Source organism: Palaemon carinicauda, chromosome 19, assembly GCF_036898095.1.
Source record: "Palaemon carinicauda isolate YSFRI2023 chromosome 19, ASM3689809v2, whole genome shotgun sequence".
NCBI lineage: Eukaryota > Metazoa > Arthropoda > Malacostraca > Decapoda > Palaemonidae > Palaemon > Palaemon carinicauda.
In genome coordinates, this window is record NC_090743.1 from 112,239,395 (window position 1) to 112,264,394 (window position 25,000).

Consider the following 25,000-nt stretch of genomic DNA (forward strand, 5'->3'; position numbering starts at 1 on the left):
CTTACTATAGCTAAAATGTCTCTTCTATCCTTACCAAAAGGAAAGTAGCCACCGAACAATTTTACAGTGCAATGTATCTGCCATTGGTCCTTCTATAATACAGGAGAGTTCACGGATATATCATTTATCAGTTTCATCTGGTATTTGATATACTGGATTTAGACCCAACTTCTAACTAACAATTGGTGGTGCTTGTTAAGTAAGCCACCCATATATTTTCGACAGACGGTCACTTTCACAGTTTGCAAGTCTACTCCTTTATACCAGTAGGGATTACAGGTTGCATGTCAATGGTCCGGGCTGCAGGTCTGATATAAGGCATAAGGTCATTAGACAATCATTATTTAAGGGTCATTCTGGGAACTTCATTATTTTTTATTAGAAAAATTAATATTTAAGAGAATTCTAAGCTTTTGTAATCAATATTCTGCAAATCCATATTTTTAGTTGTAGTAGCCTATTGAAAACGTCCCTGTCTGGCGATCTGCTAGACTCGGGTTCGAGAGCCGCTCAGGCTTGATAGTTTCTTGTAGTGTCTGCAACCTTATCATCCTTGTGAGTTAAGGATGGATTTTTTTAGGAGGCCTATACATCTATCTGCTTAGTCATTAGCAGCCATAGCCTAGCCCTCCCTGGTCATAGCCTGGGTGGAGAGGGGCTTGGGCGCTGATCGTATGTATATATAGTCAGTCTCTCGGGTCACTGTCCCTTGCCTCTGCCATTCACGAGGGATCCTTTAACCTTTAAACCTTTCGCAATACCTTCATATTTCCTAATACTTTACTCTTATCTTTTATGATAGTACCATTCTTAGTTAACTTCCAAATCAAATATATTGTACATCTATCACAGAACAATGTCCTATACCTGACACAAGACCATCTAACTCCATTATTATTATTATTATTATTATTATTAGTAGTAGTAGTAGTAGTAGTAGTAGTAGTAGTAGTTATTAGCTAAGCTACAACCCTTGTTGGAAGAGCGGGATGTTATAAGCCTAAGGGCCCCTACAGGGAAAAATAGCCCAGTGAGGAAAGGAAATAATTGAATAAATAAACTGCAAGAGAAGTAATGGACAATTAATGAACATGTTGAAATAGATCTTTCATATATGAATTATAAAGAAATACTTATGTCAGCCCGTTCAACATAAAAACATTCGCTGCAAATTTGAAATTTTGAAGTTCAAACATAGTCATATCAAGTTTTTTCATTATGATAGTGATGTTATCATCTCTTAACACATTCATTGCCCATGTTCGTGGTCTTAACTAACCAAGCGTTCGTTGTGGTAATACACTTTCGATTAAAAACAGGAAATTTCTGGGTGGAAAGGAATATATATACTGTGTGCATATATATATATATATATATATATATATATATATATATATATATATATATATATATATATATATATATATATATATGTATGTATGTATATATATATGCATATATATATATGTATGCGAATATGTATATATATATATATATATATATATATATATATATATATATATATATATATATGTATTTATATATAATTGTATATACAGTATATATATACTGTATATATGTACAGTATATCTGTAAACACACACACACACATCTCTCTCTCTCTCTCTCTCTCTCTCTCTCTCTCTCTCTCTCTCTCTCTCTATATATATATATATATATATATATATATATATATATATATATATATATATATATATATGTGTGTGTGTGTTTACAGATATACTGTACATATATACAGTATATATATACTGTATATACAATTATATATAAATACATATATATATAACGGATTTTGAGCGAAGCGAAAAATCTATTTTTGGGTGAGATAGCCATGTCGTCCTGATGGAAGTTCCTATAGGGTAGCTTCCTAGGGTATATTACAACTACGGCGATATTCCCAGAGAATTTACCTTAAGGTACCAGAATTCTAACTCCTGGAGCGAGTATCCCTCGTGAAAGGGATATCGCGACATATCAGAGGACGTATTCTAGACACGTCACATGGCAATCTACGACCTGAACAGAGATTCGTCTCGTAGGAGGGAGATTGACGAGATACGAATTCGGGAAAGAAAAAGGGGAGCCGCTCCCAAGGCTTCCCTATCCCCCGATTCGTATGCGTGCCTGGCGCCAATCCTGGCGCCATCTGTATTCCTTGTAGCGTACACGAGGTGCTACAGATACTGTATGTAGGGAGGGGTCCTACAGCCCTTTCTTAGAAAGGCAAGGGCGGGTCCATCAGGACGACATGGCTATCTCACCCAAAAATAGATTTTTCGCTTCGCTCAAAATCCGTTTTTTGGGCTCAAGCCATGTCGTCCTGATGGAAGTGTACCAGAGCATTACTGTATCTGTGGATTCTCAGAACGTGCCGTACTCCCCGGAGATATTTATTCCCGGTCGACTAGACCTAGACACCTAAGATGTTACCGTTATACATCTTTTCAACTAACTATAAACTATGTTAGAGCTTCCTGCCCCCTACAGGGAAGAGTCCTACTAGACTCTGGAAAGTCTCGAAGAGTACATATATCTATGTATGAATACCAGGCAAGCTAATATAGTGGTCTCGCCCTATATTAAGTAAAGCATAGTTTGTAAAGGACCACTGCGTCAATATGAAATATCGACCAGTTTTCCGCACAATACTTGTATTGGCCAAAGGTTTTATATCCGCATAGGAGGAAAACCAATGCAACATAGCTTGCATAAAGGAACAATTCTATTAGAATTATCCCAGATAAGGTACATAGAATGAATGCTCAATTATACCAATAAATTGACACAGGTGAAGGAGACGCAAGGTTCTCAAGAACAAGCTTATTGACAGACAATAAACAGACAGGTTAACCACAATTATACATATATATAAGAAGAGGATAACCCAAAACTTTAAGCATAAGTATGATAGTAAACAGGGCTTGTTTGTCTGAAAGAAAAACATTAGATGCCACTTTTAAGATACCGAGGTATCAAAGTCATAAAAGCCTGTATTACAAATCAATGACATTAGCGTTAGAAACGCTCGGCACACATGTCTGCACTTATGCTAGGTTCACCTTCGGAAATGGAACAGTCTGGATGGGCAACACAGTGCCCTCACTTAGTTTGTAGTACAGTATGTAACTACACACTCACCCTGGAATTAATCGTCCCAATTAAGACCACTGTTCCTCGCAGAGTTAAACAGTAGGGTTAACACCGCGACCCACTGCTACCACAGATCTCTTTTAGTTCCTCTACTTGCTTCGCATAGTGGCGAAAGAACACTCTGGAAGACTTCCAGCCAGTGTATGAACGGAGATGTTCAAAATCCATGCAATTAAAGAAATTTAAGAATGAGGCAACTTTCCTCGGATCGTGACCTGCGGGTGTATTGTCAGGATCCGCTCTGCGAATAAAATATGTGATTTTTGCTCTGAGTTGATTCAGAGATAAATTTGAGCCTGATGTTTCTCCCCTGAATAGCTGACCACCCTTGAAGTCTGAAGTTCTATGAAGATAGACCTTTAGGCATTCTACTGGACATAGAGATGCATCTTCTTTCAGAGGGCAGATTCTCCAGGGACCCCACCTGTTGGTGGGTAACTCATTCTTGGCGAGAAACGTAGGATCCGGAAACAGGTTCAGTTCTTCCCCATCCAGGAACTGAACACGACCTGCCTCTCTCGAGAGGCTACAATTTCACTAACCCTGGCCCCGGACGCGAGTGCAAATTAGGAAAATAACTTTTTGTGTCAAATCCTTTAACGCACATTCTTCATTGCTCAACAGAGAAGCGAAATGAAGAACTTGTCTAAAGACCATGAAATGGGCTTTGGAGGTGCTGAAGGTCTGAGCCTAGCACAGGCTTTCGGGACTTTATTAAAGATCTCGTTACCTAGGTCGACCTGGAAGGCATATAGAATGGGTCTTGTCAAAGCAGACTTACACGCTGAAATCGTGTTCGCTGCCAACCCTTGACCATGGAGGTGGGGAAAAAAGATAAGCAGAAGTCTGTCAAGATCTCCTGCGGAATCTTCGCCTTGACAAAAGGCCACCCATTTTCTCCAAGATGACTCATATTGCCTTCTAGTAGATTTGCATTTATATTCCTCAATGAAGTCTATACTGGCTTTCGAAATCCCGAAACGCTTTCTCACCGCTAGGGAGAGAAAATCATGAACTGCAGGGTCCGGGTTTTCTGTAATGAAGCGCAGACAGTTGACTTCTGGACTCGCTGGGTCAGAACTGGATCTGGTAGTGGTACAAACTTCAGCTACAGTTCCAATGCCAGGAGGAACCACACGCTGTTCGGCCACTTGTGGGCCACTATTGCCGCTACCCTTTGAAGGATCTCAGTTTGTTGAGGACCCTCAACAGAAGGTTGTGAGGAGGGAACAGATAAATCTTGGACCATCTGTTCCAGTCGAGGGACATCGCGTCCACTGCTTCCGCTAAGGGGTCCTCGTACGGGGCACGTACAGGGGCAACTTCTTGTTGTCTTTCGTCGCAAAGAGGTCTATCTGCAGTTCTGGGACTGATTCAGAATGAAGGAGAATGATCCTGCGTCTAAGGACCATTCCAACTCTATCGGTGTGAACCTGGATAGAGCGTCCGCTGTCACATTGCGGACTCCTTGAAGGTGAACTGCCGACAGGTACCACTTCTTCTTTTCCGCCAATCGGAAGACGGCCAACATCACCTGGTTGAGAGGTGGTGACCTCGATCCTTGTCGATTCAAGTATCTTACAACTACCTCGCTGTCTATTACCACTTTATGTGGAACGAATGACGCGGGGAGACTTTCTTTAAGGTAAGGAGCACTGCCCTAGCTTCTAGAAAGTTTTATGAGAAAGGTCTTGAATAGCCTGGACCAAGTCCCCTGGACTTTTTTCCCGATGAGAGTGACCTCCCCATCCCTCCTTTGAGGCGTCTGAGTGAATCGTCACCGACGGGGGAGGTGGCTGAAGAAGAATCTGACTTCTTTAGATGTCTGGCTTGGGACCAAGGCCTGAGAAGAGTACTTAGCCGAAGCGGCTGGTCTTCTCAGATCTCTTCACGCGTTTGATGCATAACTTCTCCAAACTCCGATTGCATCCTTTAGCTGTGCTCTTAGCACTGGGTCTGTCACCGAAGCAAACTGGAGAGAGCGCAGTACTCTCTCCTGCTCGTGTCTTGATATCCTTTCGGAATCTTGAAGTCTCTTGACAGAACCCGCTATCTCCTTCCTTTTCTTCGCTGGGGTGGAGAAACGGTGTGACAAAAGGTCCCAGTGGATCTTAGCCACTGGAACTTTTGAGATGGAGAAAGTCGAGACTTTTTCTGTTGATCTTGAAGCCTAGGTACTCTAGGAACTGGATCACTGACTGGAAGCTTGCAAGCATTCTGTCTCGGATGCTGCCCACACCAACCAGTCGTCCAGGTAGGCTACTACCTGAATTCCCTTTAGGCGAAATTGTTTGAGAGCTACGCTCGCAAGCTTCGTAAAAATCCTTGGGGCTATGTTTAGCCCGAATGGCATGGCTCCGAAGGCGTATAGTCTTCGCTGTAGCCTGAACCCTAGGTAGGGGGAGAGTCGATGGCTAATTGGAATGTGCCAGTAGGCATCTGACAAGTCTATAGAGACGGAATATGCCCTCTTGGGCAGTAAGGTCCTTATGTGTTGCAGTGTTAGCATTTTGAATTTGCAATTCACTATGAACTTGTTAAGTGGCGACAAGTCCAGAATGACTCTGAGCTTTTCCGAGTCTTTCTTGGGAACACAAAACAGCCTCCCTTAGAAATTGATGGGCTTCACCCTTTTTCTCCAACCGTTCTTGAACGTACTCCTCCATAACGGGGGTGGAGTGTTGGAAAAAACCGAAGGTACGGGGGTGGAGTGCTGTACCAGCTCCCGCCCAATCCATTCTTGAGTAGGCTGTGGGCCCAGGGATCGAAGGTCCACCGATCCCGAAATTTCAGAAGTCTCCCTCCTACCGGTATCACCTCACTTGGACTGCCGTCCTGAGGTCTTGCCTTCCTGACCACGACCACCCCTGAATCCCCTTCCCCTTGAGGGGCGTCTAGACGAGCCTCTGGCTGCTCCTCTAGGCTTTGCTCGGAAGGAAGTAGACTGCCCTTCGAACGCTGGGGTGAATGCCGTGGACTGTGTCGGCACGGCCTGGGGTACCCACTGAAAGGTGGTCGGGGTTTGTGCCACGATCTGGGGCACTGGGGGGCAATGGCAATTGCAGTTGCTGTTGCTGTCTAAGAGGCTTGGCTGGCCGAGACGGTAGCCTAGTCCTCATAGTCTTCCTCTTTGGTTGAGGACCCTCATCCGGGGAAGACTTTCTTTTGATAGCCAGGTCCCACTTCTGGAGAAGGTTTCTATTCTCCAAGGTGGCTTTATCAAAAACTTCTTTGACCAAGTCGGTAGGGAAAAAGGTCTTTTGCCCAAATGTTGGAGGAGATTAGTTTCTTTAGCTCGTGCCTCACTGTAGCCGAGGTAAACACGAACTCCCTACAAGCTCTCCTTGCCTTGACGAAGCCATAAAGGTCCTTCGTCACTGTGGCCAGATGAGGCTTGGCCACTACCATGAACATTTCATGGACCTTGGGGTCACTTGCCATCGTCTCGAGAGTAGTCTGAAGAGACATTGAGGCAGTCAGTCTTTCTTTTGTATCGAGCTCACTTCGCAAAAGAAAGTCAGACAGCTTAGGGGGGTCCTTGCCGAACTGACGTCCGGCAATATCAGCCTCCAACTTTCCACTTAGAACGTAAGATGGACGTCCTTCCAATCTTTGTGGTCCATAGGCAGGGCCAGCGACAAGGGTTTACACTCCTCTAGGGAGGGGCAAGACTTGCCGGCCTCGATTGCTTTTAGTACAGCCAGAAACCCTTTCTGTAAAAAGGGGGAAGGCTCTAGTAGGCGAGGACACAAAGGAAGGGAGCTTCCTATTCAATGTAGCTACCTTTGAGTTAGAGAAGCCCCTCTCTTTCATCGAAGATGAAAGTAGAGCTTGAGCCTTAGCATGGTCATCACTATGACCTCCTTCGGCTCTGCCTCCTCCTTTGAAGCTGGTTCCTTCCTCAGCCGGACATAACAGTCCGGATATGGTGCCTTGCTGGGCCAGAATTCCACCCTCCAGGGGAACTGAGCCCAGCATATCCGAGATGACGATCTTTCCAGTCGTCATCGACATGTGCTCAGCATACCTCCATGGGTTAGCATCCGAGCACAAAGGAAGGTCTTTCACATTGAGCTTTTCTGGGGCCCATGTGATTCTGCAAGGCACTGCATTCGCAGTTCCATTGCAGCCGCCTTCTCCTGATTCTCCTTCTGCATTTGTTGGATCATTCCAACAATAGAAGAGAGGGCCTGTCCCAGCTCTACTGGGAGACCGGCCGATGTAGAGGGACTTGAACTTCATCCTGGGCTTCTGCAAGGAGGTCTTCCTCCTGACACCCGTCCACATCAGATATCCTGTCATTTAGCTGGATGTCTTGCATCGCGACCGCGACTTCAGCATCCACCTGGATCTGAACTTAGGGGATCTCCTCTTGAGGCTGGGGAATCACTGCCTCAGCTGATGCCTTAGGGAAAAGATACGCCCTCATCTTCTCACTTGGAAGATAAGGGCCAGAAGTGTACTTTTGGAAGCCCCTTACCCAGGTACGAAGCTTCTTCCTAGCTATTTAAATGTCTCATTAATCAGGTTAGTGCACACAGTACATACCTGAGGGTCCCAATACCGGAGATCATCCTTGGAGACAGCGTATGCTGCGTGTCTCCTACAAAACTCATGTCCGCAGAGGTTCTTGCTGCTGACATTGCAGAAAGCACTTCCCCACTTCGGAGTGTCCTTCTGTAAAGAGAAGAAATTTCCATGAGTATCAAGTGAACTATGTATCACTGGATATGCATAGTATAGCATAACAATTCATAAATGAAAGACACACACTTGTGTTTCCCTCACAACCCATTGTTGCAGCCTTCCAGATAATAAAATCAAAAATGGTTTATCTCTACTAGAGTAACCAATGCAAGGTTTCCATAGGAAACAGGTGGAGCTCACACCTAGGCAATGATTTTAAAAATCCTGGATAATAGACGGGGAAGAACTCTGCTTCCTGTCTGAGGGCAACAGCAAAGGGCTGTGTAAGAAAACACAATAGTGTTAGAAGATACAGTGCTGTACCTAAACTTTTACTATAGTTTTCTTCTTACTGTATATGCTATACAGAAGAATACTAGTACAGTATAGGAGGATGTGTGCCGGCCTGCCTTTGCCGGCCGGCACACACCACAATTAGCTTTAAAGTATACTACTTAACAGCTATAGGGCGGCAGCCCTCTGGTTCAAATGCCTGTGCCGGCGGCAGCAGCTGCCGGCCAGCAACAGCCAGTGTTGGCCGGCAATGATTGCCGGCCAGCAACTACACAAGGTAGTACCCAGCTGCCGGCCACACTCTTGGTGACCGGCAGACAAGGACTGACATAAGCCGGCCGGCAAAGGTACAAGACCGATGCCAGCCGGCAGCAAAAGAACCAGAAGACTACCCCTGCCCGGCTGCCGGCCTCATAGGCCGGCAGCCGGCCTCATAGGCCGGCTGCCGGGACAGGTACAGCACTAGAAGAAAATAGAATGGATGCCGGGATAAGAGTGTACACAACCCCCCAGCCCGGCAACCGAAAGAGTGCATATAAGGAAGGGGAGAAACTTAATTCAGGCTTCCTTGACCAATGCCGTCCGGCTCTGCCGGCAGGCATGGATGAGGGACCAAGAGAGGTCCGGGCAGCACTCGAAAAACATAAGACCCTTGCCGTCCAGCGTCTCTGCCGGCCGGCAATGGGCTTAGTCAATCCAAATCCCAACCTATACTAGGTCCAGAAGTAGAATGACATATGGTACAGTAATACCCCTGCCGGCCAGCTCTGCCGGCCGGCAAGGTACAGTACAGTAATGGCTAGGCCATTACGGAGATAGAGGGGGAAGGGACAAGAGGGTCCTGCCAACCTTGCTTTAGTGACAGATCACCCGTAGCCAAGAACTCTGTCTTAGCCTAAGGGAGATCTAAGGGAAAGGGCCAGCGCAGTAGTATAATACCTGCCAGCTTCCAGAGCACCAAAGCAAGGAAGGCGTTGCAACTCCCAAGGGAAGATTTATCCTCCCCGAGAACAGCAACAGGACTTAGTCTGGTCGATCACACAAGAAGGAATCATAACTACAGAAACCTTCGACAGTGACCTAAGGGAGCTCAGCTCCCTTTGTAAGTGTTAGGTCAGCGAGGGAGACTCTGCCCCAAGCCAAACAACACGGACTCAGACTAAAAACTCTGTTGTTCTGACCCTCTTTGAACCAGACTCTGCTGGAACAGGAAGGTACAGTAACACCCTAGTATAGTTTTATCGAAAATAAATTCGGAAAAAAAAAAAAAACCACTTAGGGATAAGCCCAAGGCTTAAACAGAGGGAAAGGGATTGCATACCTTCTCCGAAGAAAAGAAAGCAACCGGGGAGTATGATAAAGTATACTAAGGCTCCATAAGCAATTAGCCTAGGCACCAAGAGAATCGATTACCTAATTCACCGAAACTCTCACGTATACAATCTTGGAAATATTCCACACAGTCTAACATGTATAAAATATAGCCTAAAGCTTCAATAAAATTTTAATTACACTCGGAAAAACCATAATCATGCATTAAGTACTAGGACCAAACGACTAGGCTACATGGCCTAGCGTAGGCCAGAATGGCGAATACTTCGCCAAATAATACTAAGCACGAAAGGAAATCCTATGTAAAGCTAAATAGCTAAATTTTATTAAGCAAAACAACCAGGAATGTCACTCTGACTAACTAATTTATACCTAGCGAGTGACAGTGTCCAGGACACCTCTGGTAGGCTACGGCTCTTGTATCAAAGATTAATCCTATTAATCACTCAAAATTTTACCAAGAGCCTACATTTATACATAACAGACACTATACTCAACTTATCCGAGGTCAACGAAGACGAAGAAGCCATGAAAAGCTGAATAAATCCAAGATTTGCGAGAAAAACAGGAAAAAACACCGAGTTGTTAAGCTACGCAAAAAGGAATACAGATGGCGCCAGGATTGGCGCCAGGCACGCATACGAATCGGGGGATAGGGAAGCCTTGGGAGCGGCTCCCCTTTTTCTTTCCCGAATTCGTATCTCGTCAATCTCCCTCCTACGAGACGAATCTCTGTTCAGGTCGTAGATTGCCATGTGACGTGTCTAGAATACGTCCTCTGATATGTCGCGATATCCCTTTCACGAGGGATACTCGCTCCAGGAGTTAGAATTCTGGTACCTGAAGGTAAATTCTCTGGGAATATCGCCGTAGTTGTAATATACCCTAGGAAGCTACCCTATAGGAACTTCCATCAGGACGACATGGCTTGAGCCCAAAAATATATATATATATCTATCTATCTATCTATATATATATATATATATATATATATATATATATATATATATATATATATATATATATATATATATATATATATATATATATATATATACATATTCACATACATATATATATGCATATATATACATATATATACAGTATATATATATATATATATATATATATATATATATATATATATATATATATATATATATATATATATATATATATATATATATATATATATATACAGTATATATGCGTAAATTTGTATGGAAAAATGTGATCCTCTCTAAAACATAACATATAATATTATTATATATGTATGTATTTGTGTATGTTTGTTTGTAAGTATTTGTGTATATATCTTGTAGCTCTATCTATGTGTGCAAGCGTGCATAGTTAAAGTCATAATTATAAGAAGACCCATCTGTGTATTGGTCGCAAAGTATACTAATAAGGTTGACAAACATGTCTCCATAATTGTTAAATTTCAACTTAGTACAAATAGTTTTTGAGTCATTTAACGCGAGTGCTGTTTTATGGTTTGTATGTTATAATTATATTTTGTTGTTTATCCTAAATATTTGTACACTTGTAATTATTTCCGCTTTGGTATCCTTTTGCTGTTAGGGCCCTTGATTTTGAAGGATTCTTCTTTTCCAACTATTGTTACAACTTGGCATATTATGATAATCATGATAATCGACCCACTATTTACTGTATTATAGTGAAAAATTATACGGTTTTGGAAGCAAGATGTATTTTTAGCTGTTTACTCATAATATAAAAATTTATGTTAATATCTACTTATGAGTGTAAGATTCATGAAATATTTATTAATAAATCTAGGAAAGAAACCACCTTCTCCCTGAATGCTGAAAGTCGAGAAAACGAGTTTTATTTTATATTACTGAAGCAAACATGAAAAGGAATTTTTGAGTACAATTATATGGTATAGAAGTATTATCTTGGCCAATTTTAGTGGTGGGAAGATGTTCTTGAAAGAATTCTTTTTCCAGATTTTTTTATCCTATATATTGGAGGAAGGATTTTTTTTTTGGGTCTGAATGTGACCTTTTTCGGAAATTTGTTATTTAGAACATTACAAAAAAAGATTGCTTATATTTTTCCTAGCCCTGCACATTACAGATTGGTTTCTGAATTGCTAATTCTGGGATTTTCTTTTGAATATTTAAGAAATTCGATGACCAAATTATTCATGGTATAATTTCAAATTTGCAGCAAATGCTTTTATGTTGGACAGGCTGACATGAATCTCTTTTTATAGTTTCGTATGAAAGATATGTGTTGATGATGTTACTGTTCTTAAGCTATTTTATTTGAATTTTTCATTACTTCTTATATAGTTTATTTATTTCCTTATTTTCTTTCCTCAATGGGCTATTTTTCCCTGCTGGAGCCCTTGGGCTTGTAGCATCCTGCTTTTATAACCAGGGTTGTAACTTAGCTAGTAATAATAATAATAATAATAATAATAATAATAATAATAATAATAATAATGGAATGTGAATATTTTGGAAAGAGAATTGATAATAGAGAATACTAATTATAAAAGAAGAGATTAAGGTTTTTGTTCTGGAACGGAGCTGGGTTAAAAGTCTCTCTCTCTCTCTCTCTCTCTCTCTCTCTCTCTCTCTCTCTCTCTCTCTCTCTCTCTCTCTCTCTCTCTCTCTATATATATATATATATATATATATATATATATATATATATATATTATACATACATATATATATATATATATATATATATATATATATATATATATATATATATATATATATATATATATATATATATATATATGCCACTATATTTAGTGTCATGAATACACTCACATTTCACGTAAGTCTGCATATGCTGGATGCATTATCATAACAGGGATTATATAGGAAGCGTTGAAGGTTGCTTCTTAATAAAAACGTTTGTTTTCATGTGAAGTTTCAGCCATAAATTAAGAGAATTGTGTCTAACTTAAGTTGAACGTTTCAAACATTTGAGTTATTATGAGGCACAGAGTTCACAGTGGCATGTTGTGAAACCGTTTATTGCAGTCTAATCTCATATTCTTTAGCTTCAGATGAAAGATCAAGAGGAATTTGAGATTTTGAAAGAATGATTTAAGGACTTTGCTATCTAATAACGCCAAGATTATTTGATCCTTAGGTGTAATCTAAATCTTGTTTAGGGAAACTTACCATAAGAACTTTCATTATTATTTCTTGGATAAATGGCCTTTCTCTAAAGTGCGAAAAAAACCATATTTGTTTTATGTAAGAGCTTCATAAGAATATAAATTATTACAAGGCTGAAAGCAAATGCTGGGAAAGATAATCTGGGATATTTTATAAGCTGAAATTCTAAGATTAGGAATAATTACCAATCATACATATATTCTCTTTTTTTCATCTATATCAATAATATGCGATTAAACGAAAAGTAAAGGTAATAAAAAAAAAAAAAAAAAAAAAAAAAAAAAGAATGAAGGGCTTACCGTGTCTTGAACGAAATTTGATTGTTTCTATCGTGTACTGATAGGGCTGTTGTGTGGATGTGTGTTTTCTTTCTATTGTTCTATTGAGCCCTGCCGTGTGAATGATTTCTGTTCAAACAGTGTTAAGCGTGGTATACATGGGCCAACGGTTCGTCGAACCCGGTTGTCGAACTTGCTTGTCAAACGGTTCGAAGAGGTGGAGTCAGCCACGAACGTATAAGTGTTGTGGACAATAAAGCCCGCCCACAAAAGTCAGGCGAGAACAGACTTTCTTCGAACCGTTTATAAAACGTGTTCGACAACCAAACACCCCGTTCACTTGTTCGAACATCACTTCAAACTTGTCTGTCGAACCGCGTTCGACGAACCGTTCGACCGTGTAAACCCGCCTTAAGGAAGATGGAACTGCGGTTCAATTGGCATTTCTTATTCAATTACATTTGGTTTTGGCATTTACTAAATATATGAAAAAAGGACATTGATATATATGATTATGATTGTACAAAGTTCAACATAAACTGAAATGTATGTTTTAATGATTTGAATTACTTGAAGTGATAAGCTCTGTTGCCAAGACGAATTTTTTTTTTATTATTTTCTTTTATTGTGAGTCGGGTATTTATCTATTGTAGATAGATAGAAAAGATGATTTGCTTGACATATTGACTTCTCCTCAAGACTTTGCGGAAACTCTAATTAATAGCCATGTTCAGTGTTATAATTTTAGCGATAGTAATTTTGTCAGTAAGATGTTGCGAAAATTAAGAATTCATTTTAGAGATATTTAAAGATTATTCGAATCACCCTCATAGCTTGTATACTATTTTTTTAGATATTCCCTCAAATCTAAATTTAATATTTTTAGGTAATATTTGAAGGTGTTTGCAACAAGAAAGTTGCGTTAACCAAAACACGATTCATGTTTTACTGAACAGATCTTTCATTTTTATAGGATCTATTGTGAATCAATACTAATGTACAGTGGCCAGTGTCGTCAGAAAATAAGACCTAAAATAAGTGTGGTTTCAATATTATTGTGAACTGAAGTGTCTTTAGGATATTATTACTAATATTATTATTATCATTATTATTATTATTATTATTATTATTGTTATTATTATTATTATTACTAGCCAAGCTACAACCCTAGTTGGAAAAGCAAGATGCTATACGCCCAAGGGCTCCAACTGGGAATAATAGCCCAGCGAGGAAAGGATATAAGGAAATAAATAAATGATGAGGAAAAGTTAACAATAAATCCCTCCAAGAAGAGGAGTATTCTTACGACCATAACAGATATTCATTGAAATAGGGATGTATTTTAGCGTAGGTTTTAGTTAGTACGACTATCTCTATCTCTCTCTCTCTCTCTCTCTCTCTCTCTCTCTCTCTCTCTCTCTCTCTCTCATAACTGGCCACATCTGTATGTTGCAGAGTTTTCATGCTGTAACTTGATTTATGAGTAGTAGTAGTAGTAGTAGTAGTAGTAGTAGTAGTAGTTGTAGTATCAGTGATAATATAACATTTTCATTGAATTTCCAATTTATGATTCAAACGGCCCATATCACTGCAAGGAGACCCTTGACAGTGTCTGTAGCTCACTGTTAATTATTGTATGAAATTACATAGGATTTAACACAATAAAATACTCAAAGCTTTTATTCTTTATTTTGATGTTTACAGTTAATAAGATTTTGAACACTATAATTAAGACATCCTACACGCATTACTTAACGTTTTTGTATGTTTATGCATAAATATGCATATACTGTGTGTATATATATATATATATATATATATATATATATATATATATATATATATATATATGTGTGTGTGTGTGTGTGTGTGTGTGTGTGTGTGTGTATACATAGATACATATGTATATGTATCTATACACACATTTATATATATATATATATATATATATATATATATATATATATATATATATATATATATATATATATATATATATGCGTAATCGGCGATGGCAGGTATAGAAGACGAAATACGTTGAGCAAATGTTATGAAAAGCTTAATTGAATAACTATAATTAAAACATATATTGAGCGATCCTGTACCGGTGGAAGTTAGCAAGCACCTTAGATTAAGCTGAGTATACATTTCTAAGCTTGAAGTTTACTCAAGTTATTTCAGTGTGAACAACAGTGGGCTGTTTTCATGTTTTCATATCTTGGCTAGTGTTTTCCTAATCCAAGAATAAAAGAAAACAGCCACTATAATAAAGGTGTTCAAGCAGGAAATGCTATTAAAATGAAATAGTCTATTGTGGCAGCCTATTGGAAACCAAAACACGGTCTGCTAGATTGGGGTTCAAGACCCGCTGAGTTCGATAGTTTCTTACCACCCTTGTGAGCTAAGGATTAGGAGTTTGATGGAGCCTAGAGGTTTATCTGCTGAGTCATCAGCAGCCATTACCTGGCACTCCCTAGTCCTATCTTAGGTTGAGAAGGTTCTTGGCCGCTGATCATATGTTATATGGTCAGTCTCTAGGGCATTGTAACTGTCCCTTACCTCTGCCATTCATGAGCGACCTTTAAATTTTCAAATTGATGTGCGATCTTTAAGAACACAGCTTAATATGTATTCATCATTGTGAAGTATTTGCGTTATTAGAAAGTAATAAGAATATTGTCGATATTTAATCTACTTTTTTAAAACGAGAAATATATTATTTCCTTTATCATTGTTAACCGAAGTGCTAGAAAGTAGTAAGATTACGAGAGGCATGATGGGGAGGAGGTATGAGGCTGTAGGGTATCTAACCCCCCCTCCCCCTCTCCCTCCCCCCTCCACACCGTCTGCTGCATTTGTAAAGCATTTAGAAAACATCTTAAGACTTTGTGAAAAGCGTTCGAAGTCTAAAGGAGCTGTATTCTGTATTCGGTGTCGTGTGTATTTTATTTGTTGTTGAAAACAATAAACGTTTTGAAAAAGACCCATTAGTTCAGTAGCCAGTTGCTTTTGAGGACCCTGAAGCAACAATAAGCATCTATTAAGCAAGCTGCATTTAGTGGAATTCTATTAGATTGAGTTACTACTGAAAGGTGTTAACAACCGGGAGGTCTTTCGTGTATATTTATATATATATATATATATATATATATATATATATATATATATATATATATATATATATATATATATATATATATATAATTATATATATATATGTATATATATGTATATATAATGCATATTTCTGTAATACATAAACAAATATATATATATATATAAATATATATATATATATATATATATATATATATATATATATATATATATATATATATATATATAATGTTCATTACTTGTCAGTCGCCCTGTCTCAAGAGCTCCTCTCCAACGTTATCTGTCTCCGAATAACCTTTCATTTTTTATTTCTTGTAGGAAAGAATTTCTCTTTCTCATTGCCATGTGTATATTTTCCTTCTATCTTTTCCTTGGTCGTCCTAATGGTCTTTGTCCTTCAGGGATCCAATCTACATACTTTCCTGAGATATTTGTTCTCATCCATTCTCTTCACGTGGCCATACCATCGAAGCTGTCTTCTTTCTACAAACTTCAAAATATCTCCCACTTCTAGTTCTCTCCTGAAGTCCTCATTACGAAGTCTGTCTACTCTTGTGATTCCACTGATTAATCTCAGGAATTTCATATCTGCAGCTTGGATATGGGTTCTGTTTTTAGTTGTTAGGGTCCATGATACATGTCCATATGTAAGCACTGGCCTTAAGATAGAGGTATATTCTGTAATTTTTACTTTTCTTCGAATGTTTCTGTCTCTCATAAGGGGCTAAAGCAAATGCAAGCTGTTGTTGAACTTATGAGTTAGTTCCAGTTGTGGGTCACTTCTGTGGTCAAACATTACACCTATATATTTTAGATTTGCACACTTGCATAGCCGGACCTTCTAACGAGATATTAACTTATTGAGGAATTCTTGACAGAATCATGATTTCTGATTTTTCTTTGCATATTGTAATGTCTTGTTCCTCTAAGATTGTATTCCAATCTCTCAAGCCATTCTGTAGTGCTTCATCTGTCTCAACTACAATTGCGTGATTTTCGGCATATAGAAAATCTGTAATGTTTTCATCTCCATAATTTGTCCTCTTACGCACATGTCAAGGAAAATCATGAACAACAGAGGCGACAAAACACTTCACTGCCTAATACCTGATTTAATTTAAAACTAGTAATTGTTTTCAAGGTGAGTTTTGACTTCATTTAGTATTTTTTTACGTGTTGTAAATGGCTCTCCTAAGTTTTTCTGGTATTTCATAATACTGACCATAGATAGCTTCCTTCTGACAGATATCTTTTATCAGACGAACTCACGTTTCAGCAGTTTGAGTTGAATAGGAGATAATTAGAATAAGTTTGAGTGTTATTGATATGATTTGGACGAATACCATGCACGTATATATATATATATATATATATATATATATATATATATATATATATATATATATATATATATATACTGTATATATATGTGTATATGTATATATATATGTATTTATATATACATATATATATATATATATATATATATATATATATATATATATATATATATATATATATATTTATATATATACACACACACAAACGTGCATGATATTCGTCCAAATCATATCGCTAACCCTCGGACATATAAATATCTATACAACTGAGACTGCTGAAGCGTGAGTTCATCTGATAACAAATATCAGTCCGACCCATTATTATAGTTGGAATTGTTGATAGAATTATATTTAAGGTGTTCATGAGTTTACCACATTTGACACGTGTTAATTGCTTTGGTAAGACAATAATTTGTTTTTAGATATGGGGTACTTTCTTGAGGTAAAATAGTTTTCGAGTCGGAAAAGGGAACTTACTTTGATGTTCAGTTATAGTTGCAATCATGTGAACATATTGCTTCATAAAAATTCTTCTTAATTGATTGTTTTTGTTTTAATCTGTCTTCTTAGCTTCCCTGATTTTATTTTTAAGCTTATATAGTAACTGACTTCTACCCTTTTCCTTATTAATGTTACCTAACAAAACTTATCGCTCATGTTACAAAAATAACTTTAAGTCTAGGCGTCTTTCACAGTTATATGGAGTCTTAGAGCGTTAGAATATGAGTATTACCTAGCAAGAATAATAACTGAAGGTCATCTTAAGCTAAATTTAGAGGAAAGCAATCAAGTTTAATGAGTAAAGTTATTACAATTGTATTATGACTTACTGTGAGAATAGTTATGGATACGACCCTTATAGATATCAATAGACTAAAGTCTAAGCGTGATGAGATCTGATGGAAAAAGCTAGCAGAAAACTAACAGATGACGTGCATATTTTTTCAAAGGAGATTCGACCGAATTTAGTACAGTCGATAAAGAAGTATTATTGAGGCATACACTTTATATATCATAAAAATGTCTTTTTAGTTTCTAATTCGATGTATTTAAACATTTAAACTTGCATTGTATATTCAAAGCAAAGAAAACTCTATCCAAATCTGAGTACAGCATCGCAAAATGAGTCTTCTTCCTCACCGTGATCCCTACATTAAAGGGTCGGTTGTCTGATCCATCCTCTCCAATGCCTTCTATCAGGCACTGCTCTTCCACCAAACCTCTTCTCTCCATATCATCCTTCACGTTATCTCGCCCTCTAATTCTCTGCTTCTCTCAACACGGTTCCACGCCATCTCAGTCCTGACACTCTTATCTCTGTAATCTTTACTACACCTGCCATTTATTTTTTTCATCATTTCCCAATCTTCCAAGCAGTGATATTCCCGAAATCCACATTAGCAGTCTCATCTCTTCTCTCAAGATTTGCTTCCAGTTTTCGTCTTGAAGCCCAAGTTTCTGATCTTATTGCTGTGCTTTAGATCTTAACTTTTACCTAATTTAATGCATTTAAACTTGTACTGCATATTCAACGCAAAGAAAACTCCACCCAAACCTGAGTGCAGCATCGCAAAATGAGTATTATTAATTAAAACCTGAGTACGTCCAATCTCTTCCAACGGCTTCTCAGAACCTCATTATGATAGGGGCATCTTGCTTCAGCTCTGGGCCCTTGGTGAGTCGGTGGGTTGTCAGAGTCTCCGGCACTGCTACTAAACTCAGGCTGGACAAGAGTTCAACGAACCTGGAAGAGATCAAGATAAAGATTTTAGACTTTCAAAGGTTGGATTTTCTGATTTTTTTTTTCTTTTTCATAATTTAGATTGGGGCATGGTCACTAAATTCCGTATGGGTAAGATTCTGAAATTATGGATAGGAAATAAGCAGGTGAGGAGAGAATATATTGCTCTCTCTCTCTCTCTCTCTCTCTCTCTCTCTCTCTCTCTCTCTCTCTCTCTCTCTCTCTCTCTCTCTCTCTTACAATTCATGTCCATTTAAAAGTCAGCACAAAACCTCGATTTCTGAACTATTTCTTTCTTTCACACACACACACACACACACACACACATATATATATATATATATATATATATATATATATATATATATATATATATATATATATATGTGTGTGTGTGTGTGTGTGTGTGTGTGTGTGTGTGTGTTAAAACAAATTATAACGTTTCAAAACAGACGTAAAGCTTCTTTGAGAGACATGATAATTATGTTTGTGGATTAGAATGCTTGTGAGTGTCATACGAAGAGAGAATAAATTTCTCCTTTTGAAGTTCAGAATTTTACTTAGCTAATGGTAATGTTTGGAGAGAGAGAGAGAGAGAGAGAGAGAGAGAGAGAGAGAGAGAGAGAGAGAGAGAGAGAGAGAGAGAGAGAGAGAGAGAGAGAGAGAGGGTTATTTGGATGTTCTGAATTTTACCTACCCAATGATGGAAAGGGAGAGGTGAAATTCTTTTGTCTAATATTTGAAGTTCAGAATTTTATTTTGCTGATGATAAGCCCTGACTGGCGAGAGGATGAATTATTTATACTATACTTGCATTTTAATCCTAGCATGATACTTTCCTAATGATACCCTTGAGAGAGAGAGAGAGAGAGAGAGAGAGAGAGCGAGAGAGAGAGCGAGAGAGAGAGAGAGAGAGAGAGAGAGAGAGAGAGAGAGAGAGAGAGAGAACTACATTGTTGGATATTTTTTTAGCACAGAATTCTACAATCTTTGTGTGGAGAAAGATACGATGAATCTTTTATTCTTGCATTTTGATTTCAGCACGTTACTCTTTTTATATCTTTTGACTAGACAGAGAGAGAGAGAGAGAGAGAGAGAGAGAGAGAGAGAGAGAGAGAGGGAGAGAGAGGCTAAAGAAAGAAAAAAGAGGGGGAGGTAGAGAGTAAGTTGCATAATCGATAATTGGCCCAAAAGCAAAATCGGCTCACAAGCAGAATTGCGTGAGAAGTATCGCACTCTTTTTCAGTGTCTGCGAGCTCTAATCATATTGTATTCATATCATTACATGTCATTCATATCGTTACGTGTCGTTGCCTTCAGCAACTTATAGCAGTGATGGCTAGCGTTTCACACCCAGGGACCGATTTGGTACGTTTCTTTGTCGCAAAGAATGCGAAGGTCCCTTGTTTGTTTTGCTTACCGGTTCTCTTCTAAAAAGGGGCATTTGGTTCTTAGCAGGAGGAGGGTTGGTGTTACTATTGGAGGGGTCCTGGAGGGAATACTTATCGAATTCTTATAAGTCCCCTCAATAGTTGATGGTTGTAAATAGAGTATCGCGTGAAGGGATTTTTTTTTTTTTTTTTTTTTTTTTTAAGGAGCTGGTTCACATTCATTTGAAATGAACGAGTTTTGTGTTGCTGTGAAATTTTGGTTGGATGGTACAAAACACGTACTACAATTCACAATATTTTAGATTTGTCCTTTTTCGATATTTTATTGTATACTTTAAATTTATTTTAAGGATGAGAAGATCACGTCCTAATCTTGTTCATACGACAACCCCCCAAAAACACAGACTGATTATTCAATGTATTTTCACAATGATCCAGAATCTTTGACAAGATTAGGAGCCATGTAAGTTCGAGCTGGGATAGCGTGAAGTCGATTCTCTCTGAGTAGATGAGTTAAATTTTATTGAATTTGTTGAGAGCGTATTATGGATTTGTTTATTTAAATTTTTGTCGCCGTTTTATATCCAAAATAAGATTCGGTTTCAGATATTTCTATTATATTATATTATACTTCTCTCCGTTGTAGTTTTTCATTTCATCTTGCCACTCAGAATGTGTTTAGTCCCCAAACAAGTTGTGTGCAAATTATATGATGATAATAATTTTAACAAAAATAATTCACTAACAAAACATACGATAGAAGCAGTTGTTAAGACCTTCTCTAAGCTGACCAGGAATGTGCAGAGAATTTCGTAGGGTTAAAATATACTCTGTGAAGGTCAAGGATTCTCAGCGGACCTTATTGATTTTTGAAATTTGCCTTTGTGGATGATGAGTATTTGTTTCGTATATTTTGTCTCTATTCCTGAGGTGGTTAGGTTTTACTTATGTTCCCTATGTTATTTTGTTTTTATTTTTAAATATAATTTTTCACATCGTATTGGTTATGTTGAATTTTTTTTTCAATTATTATTATTATTATTATTATTATTATTATTATTATTATTATTATTATTATTATTATTAGCTAAGCTACAACCCTAGTTGGGAAAGCAAGATGCTATTATCCCAAGGGCTCCAAAAAGGAAAAATAGCCCAGTGAGGAAAGGACTGTTAAGATTGTCTTAGTTTCTCCTTGAGCGAGTTTCTTCTTTTGTTGTTTTTCTCTTAGACAAATTGTTAATTTCCCGAGATCAAAATGCGTTATGGTTGGTTATCAATATTGTTTTTCTAATAATTAAAATTTGGAAATGTTGTAAATTGAAATCGAATGCGTGTTTTCTTGATCAATATTATATTAGAGGTTTTCATTATTTTCTTGTTTTATACTGAGCAAGCGCGTTTTCTTAATTATTGACATTGCTTGTTTTTTTGAATTTTTTTTTTTTTACTGTCTTTGATGGGTATAATTTTCTCGTGAATATTTGCCTCTAAGTTTCATTGTTTTGTCATTTTTTTTTACTTTAAGTAAATTAAGTTTTGAGTTTTTTTTATTTTACATGAAAAGTTTTTTTTTCTCTCTCAATACTTGGATTAGATGAGATTTCATCTCACAGGTTAGATAGAAGTAATTGAGATTTTCCTTTCACAGAGGATAGAAAGATTTTTTTTTTATTTAAGTGGCAAAGTATGTAAGCAATCTTCAAATTTTCCATTTTCATAGTTGATTTTTTTTAATTGATTTAATTTGTATCCAGACAATATGCTATTTTTCTTTTAGGATAATATTTTTAGAATGCGTTCATCCTTATAAGTATAGTTTTTGCATTTCTTCAGTTTTCCACAGTAATAATCTATTTTAGCTTCTGACGACTCATAGGCCCTAGAGTTGCATTTTGTACGAAAATTTCGTAAATCTTTAATATTTAATTCATTAAAGTTAAGGACACTTATTTGATGGAAATGAAGAATACTTAAGGATTATTGATTTTTATATATGATTCAAAATTAGTAGATCTTTATCATTATGCAAAGTGCATTTGTTTTGAAAGTGACCGCTTATATTCAGTATGGCTTTACTCCAAAGGTGTATATTCTTCAGAACTAATGACTCATTACAATGCAGTAAATAATCCCTTGAATGAAATATTTGTTTCATAAAAGCTCTACAGTATACATTAAGCGTAGTAAGCTCTATTGCTTCAGTCATGGAATTTGTCGAATAACGTTCTCTTATACGCAAAGTTTTACCTATTCACTTTTAATTGCCAGATTTCAAACTTTTCACGGGCATTCCCTTCACGAAAAAGCCATAAAATTTACCAGTACCATAGTTTGGTTCCTGAGCTTTTCCTATTATTATTATTATTATTATTATTATTATTATTATTATTATTATTACATTTATTGTTGTTTATTATTATTTATTATTTATTATTATTTATTATTATTTTTATTATTATTATTATTATTATTATTATTATTATTATTATTATTATTATTAGCTAATCTACAACCCTAGTTGGAAAAGCAGGATGGCATAAGCCCAAGGGCTCCAGCAAAGAAAAATGGCCCAGTAAGAAAGGAAATAAGGAAGCAAATAGAATAATGTGCCTGAGTGTATCCTCAACCAAGAGAACTCTAACGCAAGACAGTGGAAGATTTTGGTACAGAGACTATAGCACTACCCAAGACGAGAACAGTGGTAGTAATTTTGTAGTGTCCTCCTAGAAGAGCTGCTGACCATAGCTAAAGCCACTGGGTAATTACAATGTAGTTATTAATCCCTTGAATTGAGAAGATTTTTGTTTCTGTTTTCTTAATGATGTCAGGTGTATGAGGAAAGAGGAGAATGTGTAAAGAATAGGCCAGACTGTGCGTTGTATGTATAGGGGAATGAAAAATAAGTCATAATTAGGGTAAATGTAACATTCCCGGAAAGATAGGTGTTTGAAAAAATCAAACAAATTCATCTTGTTGTGGTAACTAAATGTAGATTTCGGATATCTGAACTTTTTTATTAGCCCCTATTAAAATTCGCTTTTGGTATATAAGGTCAGCAGACTCTAGAATGATTTCTCTCAGGATATACAGACTTCTTAAATAACCATTATCACAATTGACAGTGCTGACTGACAGTTTGCTGTCAGCTGTCCCTCAGAACGCAGTACTTTCGGGAAACCAAAGCTAAGCATTTTGTACTTGTTAAGATTCATAGATAGGTAAAGGTTTGTCAGTTCGTGTGCATGATTTCACGGTTTGCATACTTATGAATACCAATATATACATTTTTTATTTTCATGTGGTCGTGCACTCGTTGGTTGGTTCCAGATATGGTCATGATATCAGCCACTGCCATGCTTGCCTTTTATCAGCTGAATTTACGGTGAACCTACTTCTCTGAATATTTCAGTATTGCCAATTGCTCATATATACCGTATATATATATATATATATATATATATATATATATATATATATATATATATATATATATATATATATATATGTGTGTGTGTGTGTGTGTGTGTGTGTGTGTCTATCCATAATATGTATATATACATACACGTATATACTGTACATTAGTGTAAAAATATAAATATATTTGGATATATATATATATATATATGCATATGAATATATATATATATATATATATATATATATATATATATATATATATATATATATAGGTTAGACTCTCTCTCTCTCTCTCTCTCTCTCTCTCTCTCTCTCTCTCTCTCTCTCTCTCTCTCTCTCTCTCTCTCTGTATATATATATGTATGTAAGCATGTACGTATATATGTGTGTGCGCCTATTAAATTTTCAACTTTCAGAGCTAAGGATAAAATGACTTGTGCTCCGCAAATATTATGCATTTCTAAGTGTAAATATCTTAGTATCATGACCTAAAACAAATAATTTAAAAACATTATAACGACAGATATTAATGATGTTGGGGCCATTTATTTTATGCGGGCTTATGATTCCTATCTGTTTTTTTTTTTTTTTTTTTTTTTTTTCATTTCTTACGTGCATGATTGATTTTGTTGTACTCATATCCACATTGTCATAATTGTTTGTATTGCAAGCATATCAACACAGATGCTTATTTGTATTGTATACATATACACACGTGCATACTTGTTTGGTCTGTATTCATGTCTAAACGAATACTTGTATGCGCGTCCATACTCCTACGCCAACAAATTAAGTCACAAATATGTTGCGTGACATTTACAGTATATGTACAATATATAGTAATCAGGCAATATTCTGGAATAACGAGTAACGGAAAAGTCGAATTCCCTTGGCGTATACAAATCCTATGTACAATATTAAGTAGAGTATGAGAGATAATGCTTACGGTATCTTTTGACTCCAAAAGGATAAGTAATGAACACAGCTGGTCTTGGGAGGGTCTTTTGGTTGATTTTTCTTTTTTTCCTTCTCCTGCATCTTTTGTAATCTTTAGAAAGCAATT

General features: G+C 37.1%; 2 protein-coding genes across 2 annotated transcripts in view; one reads left to right on the top strand and one right to left on the bottom strand.

The window, feature by feature from the left end:
* The window catches only part of cos (kinesin-like protein costa), a 233,146-nt gene that overhangs the window by 189,100 nt on the left and 19,046 nt on the right, over nt 1–25,000 (top strand). The gene's annotated exons all lie outside the window — the stretch shown is intronic.
* LOC137658747 (uncharacterized) overlaps nt 19,012–25,000 on the bottom strand; it is a 28,997-nt gene continuing 23,008 nt past the window's right edge. Inside the window, exon 3 of the mRNA XM_068393772.1 lies at nt 19,012–19,129. Within this exon, the coding sequence (XP_068249873.1) occupies nt 19,012–19,129 (118 nt within the window). The remainder of the gene's footprint in view (nt 19,130–25,000) is intronic.